This window comes from Loa loa (assembly GCF_000183805.2).
Source record: "Loa loa unplaced genomic scaffold supercont3.37, whole genome shotgun sequence".
NCBI lineage: Eukaryota > Metazoa > Nematoda > Chromadorea > Rhabditida > Onchocercidae > Loa > Loa loa.
The window spans coordinates 232,457-239,193 of record NW_018108217.1 but is presented as its reverse complement, the minus strand read 5'-3'; the positions used below and the strand labels follow the sequence as shown (position 1 = coordinate 239,193).

The following is a 6,737-nucleotide window of genomic DNA, read 5'->3' as shown; positions in this document are numbered from 1 at the left end:
TATATATATATATATATATAATTAATCTGGAGTGAACTTCTGAATATCATACAATTACTCGAGATTTGTCTGAATTTAACGAAATGTCATAAAATGATATTATCATTGAAATTATATTTGGGATGGGAAGACTAAAGAAGTGAGAAGTGCCAAGATTAATTGATTGGTTATTGATGAAGCAAATTAGCGGGAATTTCTTCGGAAATTCATTTAAAGTCTGATAGCACAGTTCTATGATAAAATTCCAATAGGTTGAAGACAACATTTTAGTGATACTTTCTACGTCGAAACTTATTACATAATGAAAATATTAAGTTGAACTTCTAGAAGTAATATCGAAGTAAGTCATAATTAGATATTTGTACTAAATATTATTGTATACACAGCTAACAAGCACTAATTTTATTGATTACTGAAAGAGGGGAGCATTAAATTCAGTTTTTCCATTATTTCCTCGATAATAGTTTTGATAAGGAAAGTGTTATGTTTTGATTTTAATTTCTGATCAATAATGGCTCTGGACCATCTCTCTGCCTGCTGATAATATTTATCATACATCTTCGTGTTTTTAATTATTTTTCGAACGTTTAGTTTTTTTCATCAAATCAAAGTTATTAAAATTTTATCTCATCAAACTTCTCTTTTGAAAATTGTTTTAAAAGAAAAGAAGAAAAGTTGCAGTGGAATCGTGTTGAGAAAAGTAAGCTTGAAATTCTTCGTCATCAGTTCGATCCAACAGCAAATTTTGTCAGTTATCGGTCAACTCTTAAAGCGGCAATATGGCGCTTTAATAGTGCTCGGAACGAAAGCGATGCCGTAGGCTGTTATTTTCTTTATTTATTTTCAAATTAAATTCAGGCTTAAATTTATATTTTTCACAAGTGTGAAAATTTGCGATGCATTTTCAGGGAATTTTCAAAAACACTTAATTTTATAGAGTATTTTTTTTTTTTTTTTTTTTAGATTATCATACCATTTTTTGGTCTTCTAATGAAGGATCTATCATTATTGCATCGTCAATGTGCACAATTACTCCCAAATGGACACATAAATTTTAAGGTCCAAGTTTCGCTTGCATTTTAACAAATAGTGGCACTAACAAAGGTCTATGAAAAGTTCAAACAGAATTATTAAAGGACTAAATATTGATCTGAGTAATAACTGTGTCTCTACCTGTGAAATCACTTTTTGATTCAATCTCATAGTTATTCGATATAAGTGAGACTGTGCATTTGCACAAATAATCTAATTGAAATGACCCTAATTTTTACAAGTGGTGTAGAGGATGACCTGATTGAAAACGAACCTTTTTCCAGATGTTCAGCCAGTTTGGCAGCGAAGTGTCAAATTTTGTGAAGTGGAAAAATCGCAAATGTTTATTTGAACGTGATACTCGCACTTTGCATCAACTTCTTCTGTCCAGAACACTCACTGAAAAACGTTTGTTGCACTTCCTTTTAATTAATTTTCGAAATTTTTTCGAATTAAAGTGCAAAAAAGTTCTGAGGAGCTATGCAAGAAATTTGTCCTTAAACTTCAATCATTTCCTAGATAGCTCTATGATAATCTTAGCATAAAGCTATATGCTTAATTTGCAAAAATTATTCATTTCAGAACTGATCAAATTATCATATAACTGCGAAGTGGCAGAACAAACGGCGGAAAAAGAGCTGTACAGGCGACTAAAAAATGACAATGAAACTCAATGAAGAGTGGACAGTTAGCATACATCCATTATTTTCAAATATTAAATATTTGTTTCTAATTGAAAGCAATCAAATAGAAAACAAACTTTCCATGCAGTGATAGATTAATTCTTTCCCAGTGATAATCGGAAAGCAGGAAATAGTATGTTATTTGTTTTATCTAGCCTTTTAGTCTTGATCTTGGTCATCGATTTACTTAATTACAACATACTACAATAATCTTTGCTGTAATGAAAGTTATCTCTTACCTTATATTGCTCTTATCACTAAATGTTAAATGATTGGTTTTATTTATTCATATAAAATGAATAGGAAGACTTAAGGTAATCAAATTACTTTATTTTGAAATCGGTAGTGTAGAATGAACAAATAGTCTGAAGAAATCGATATATATTGCTCCGTTATCTTTTCCGATTTCGCTTTAAGTATTAAGAAGTAAGTAAGTAGGTTGTTTGAAAATGTAGAATCGCTTTCCATGTGAAACTAATAGTAATCAGATGCAAAATTAGTTTCTAAATAAACCTTGACTTAAATTGAACCCCTCACAAATTACAAAAAGAAATAACTTCCTCTAAAAAAAAAAAGGTAAAATTTCTTACAATCACCAATCACGTTAATGATATGAAATGTACTTTACCTTCCCTGACACTCCTATGAAATCAACCGATCTAACAAACCGACCTTAAATTTAAAAGTTAAATTTGAACAATGTGAAGTTGAAATAGAATTATATTCTAACGATTTTTATAATGATGTGATTTAAAGCCAGAAGCATGATTAAGTCAATGATTGTTTGCAAAAAACTTGCAAGATCTATGACTTGCTATTCATGAGGTCAGGTCATCATTATTCTACTTCATCCTTTTTCAATTTGAATAATATATTTTTTATGGTAATTGAAACTCTGAAATAGTTATATAAGATTAATATTTATCTTCAAAATAAAACGCTGATATTTGGAACTATTTGAAGTATGTACTCATTTGATGCAAAACGTTCTAAGAAGCCAAATAGTCTATCCCTTCTTTTTTTTCTAACGCATAATAAATGAGATATTACTGCCTGTGAGGCAAAAAATCTTGGTTGTACAGTTTAACTGCGATAAATGCTGAATGAGACATCCTCAGGTAAATGCCATCCCATTGGAAGATTATGCGGAAATATCTGATTTCTTGTTTGCTTATGTTTTGTTCATGTGTAAGGCTTGTGCAATCATCAATCATTATTTCCGTCATTTTCAAGATTGTCGTCTACTTTGCAAGTTTTCGTCAACCGCCAGCATGCTATGACTTCATGTACCAAATATATTAATAATATTAGGAGTTTTTTCCGTTATTTTATGGTCAATTTTTGAATCCAAAAGAGAAATATCACATGAATTTAGCTTTTTTTAAAATATCATTTCATTAATTTTAGAAGATATATATAACAGAAAACAATAAATAATCAACAAAAATTGAAAATAAAAACAAGAAAGAAGCATTCCAATGACATATAACATGGCTATATCTATTTGAAACGAAGTTGAGTAATGCAAAAACTGTAATTACTTTTCTTCACCAATCATTAGATAATATCGTCATATAAGTAAGCAGTTATTAATCTCAGATTAAGCTCAAATATTATCAGCAGTGAAATGCTGTGGATATTGTAACACTCATAAAATGACTAGGGTATTTTCATCAATTCTCATTTATTTCAACCATTATTTGCATGAATGCATAACAATGATAAAATGATGTAATGGGAAATGATAATTGCTATTTCCAGAAAAAATTTGATGCATTTTGGAGTTTCTTCTTCAACACCTTCAAAGAGAGATGAAGAATGACGTTTTAGAATCCTTTCTATTTATTATCAAAGTGTTACTAAGATTGCGCATTGATGCATACTATATTGCGCTTTGTGAGCGACAATAATCCTCATTCTTCTGTCCTTCCTCAATTTTCTTAACTCTTTTCTCTTCGCAATAAGAATGAAAATATTATTCATCGCTATCCACAAATATTTTTAGTTATCGCATAAGTGATTCACTTGGCGTATGTTTCCATGAAGAAAATTTTAGACGAGAAGAGAAGGGCTTTTGGTAGATTCTTTTGAAGAGCTTGCTTTCAAGTATAAATGCACTTAGCCGTTAAGTATTTTCTTTTCATGATTGATGCAAAAGCATTGGCTGTTTTATCATTTTGTCAACATGTTTCAGTTTTAGCCGTCGTAGAATGAGTCTTTTCTCGAATTCAAAAATTAAAAATATAAGTTGTCTCCGTGTGATTATATTAGATCTTAGCTTACATATAGCAAACTTGTAAAATTCCACTTGGATGCAAATATACAATGTTTTGCATGCAAAATGAAATATTACGTACCGCACTTAAAAGAATTACTATTACATTGATAGAGGGTCAAAGTTCAATTCTATTATTACAAATCTATCGGTCTTTACTTAGTAATGGATGATTCAAAGCCTTACTGTAGAAGACTCTTCTTTACATTGTTTAACAAATTAAAGAAATTATGGAATGTTAAGTGTATTGGGGATTTTGTTCGAAGGAGTATGTTTACTTGCTTTTTAATGCTTCCACATTCCAGTACTTAAACGATGCGTTTTATGAAGTAAAGAATTTCGTCTATTTAGACTTGTCTTAAACAAAAAGAATCTAAGTAAATGATCACATTAAAATCCGGAAAAGGACTTTTAATGTAAATTGATGAACTGTAAAATCATCGGATGATTGTTACTTTTAACATACTTAAAATGAAACAGATCAGAGATTACTCAATAGTTTATCTGGATAAAATTAAGCCTTCTTTGCATGTAACCATTAAGCATTCTTCCTTTATGAAACTTTTTTTTAAACAAGATTACAAAATACAACTATAACTTAAACGAATAATATAAGCAGACATTAAATATTCTGGCGGGGACAAATCAACAGGGGACATTATTCGACGAACGATTGCTTAATAGAATGCGCTATCAAAATAATCATCTAATCCTTCTGATGAATAAATCTATAATCTCGCATAGAAATATATGCGCATTATCATAATTTTATATGGCATTGCTTCACAAAGTTAATTTTTGAAGTATCAAACAATTTTTCACCTTTGATGGTAAAACTTTTCAAACGATTCATCCTTGTTTGTCATTTGCTAACTCATCTTTAAATTTATCACTGAAAAAAATGCTGTATTTTATATCACTTTTTCAGTTGGGATTTCCTTATCAGTTATTTTTTTTCTTTGTTAGATCACTTTTCTTGATCATTTCGATTTCCTTTGCATTATTTGTAAACAAATTTTGATTTGAAAAACTTTTAACAGCAAACTTTTCTGATAACCTTATTGAACAATGTCGCTTTTTTTTGTGCATTTTCAGTAATTACTTTTGCTTGAATGATTTCATAAGGACTGGGATGTATTTGATACTTTTTATAGATTAGTGGGCTTCAAAATTGCAACAAACTTTGTGAAATATAGCTCTCTGCTGGTAGCACACTCTGTTCACCTCCTTTCAACAACCAGGTAAGCTAATAAATTTCTACTTGTTTCTCTCTTCTTGTCACATTTGACATATCCTATAAATTCTTTTAAAATAATAATATGAGATTGTTTCTATAGGTAATTTTAATTCTCAATAGCCTCTCTAGTTGCCCCATAATTTCCTCAAAAAGTTCAAGAATTATTGCTGATGTCGGAATGGCGGTAGCCATGGAAACATTTAAGGACGGGTGCATGGAGACGCATTGTCATGACCTATTTAACTTCTATTTCTAACTCATGGACTGACTTTTCTGGAAGTTATAATATTGTCAACTCCAACTTTTATAAATCTAATTTTATGAAAATTCAGGCGCAATTTCATGATTTTTTCAAACTCAAAATTTTCAACGATAGCACAAATAGTCATAGAATTAATAAAAACATCGAGGATGTCAACATATTCTTGATTATAATACTTCAGAAAAATGGCTGTTCAATGGTCAGAACTTTTTTTCATATCTATCTGCCGGATTATAAAAAACTGCATAGGCATGCAGTCTGTAAGAAATCTTTCCTAAAAAAAACATCAAATTAATTGACCAGTTTCAAATTTTTTTTTGTTCATTTTGTCCGTTATTATCACTTCCAATTAATTAACACGAGTCCAACTGAAGAATTAGTAGTTGTTTGATTGGTGTAAACTGAAAACAATTTTGGTAAAATAATTTATTAATTTCAAAAAAACGTTTCTTGAATCAATTTTCTCTCCTTATATTTGCAATAAAATAAAGTAAAATAAGAAAATAGAAAAATTAATAAGATAAATCTAATGATTTAACAAATGATTTCCTAAAACAAATGGGAATTTCAAATGAATAAATGCTGTATAATTTCTTTGCAAATATTTTTTATGCAATAAAATTTTGCTCAGTCACATTCCAAAGCAATTTCTGAAGCGAAGATTTAGTAATAATCAAATTTTTCCTTTTAAAATTTTCCTTATTTCATGTTATGGTACAATTAAAGTAATGAGAAATGATATCAAATTCATCACTACCAAATCATTCCAACAACACTAATATTGCTTTACCTTTGTATACGAATGATAATTAGATATTGTCGTTATAGATTGTAATTTCAATGAGTGAAAACATTTATTTCAAATTAAAGGATGAAAATTTTGACAGTGCTGCATTTGTGCAATAGCAATTTCAAAATGATTAAATACGAAAAATTGATAGCAAATATCATAAATATCGTCGCAACCTTTTTTCCTTTTTGAAATTCGTAGGTTAATTGTTTGATAAACTTCTGCAATACTCAATTATTGGACAAAACATGGTTTAAAATATCCACTATGATGTACACAAAACAAGATTTGGGACAATTTGTCATTTCAAATATTTCGTGATATCTGTATGTGAAAGTCCTTTTTAACACTGATCAAATAGTTGGTCACATATTGTGATTATTGGCTCTTATTATTGTTCACTTATTGTGACTAATTATTGACTATATTTTGGGCATAATGATGTCATTATCAAAATA

At 29.3% G+C, this 6,737-nt stretch overlaps 1 protein-coding gene across 1 annotated transcript in view; it reads left to right on the top strand.

The window, feature by feature from the left end:
- The window catches only part of LOAG_17061 (hypothetical protein), a gene marked incomplete at both ends in the record, with an annotated part of 2,824 nt that extends 1,115 nt beyond the window's left edge, over positions 1-1,709 (top strand). The window contains 4 exons of the mRNA XM_020449722.1: positions 682-816; positions 964-1,059; positions 1,317-1,440; positions 1,615-1,709. Coding sequence (XP_020306715.1) covers positions 682-816; positions 964-1,059; positions 1,317-1,440; positions 1,615-1,709 — 450 coding nt within the window. The remainder of the gene's footprint in view (positions 1-681; positions 817-963; positions 1,060-1,316; positions 1,441-1,614) is intronic.
- Positions 1,710-6,737: the final 5,028 nt, after the last annotated feature.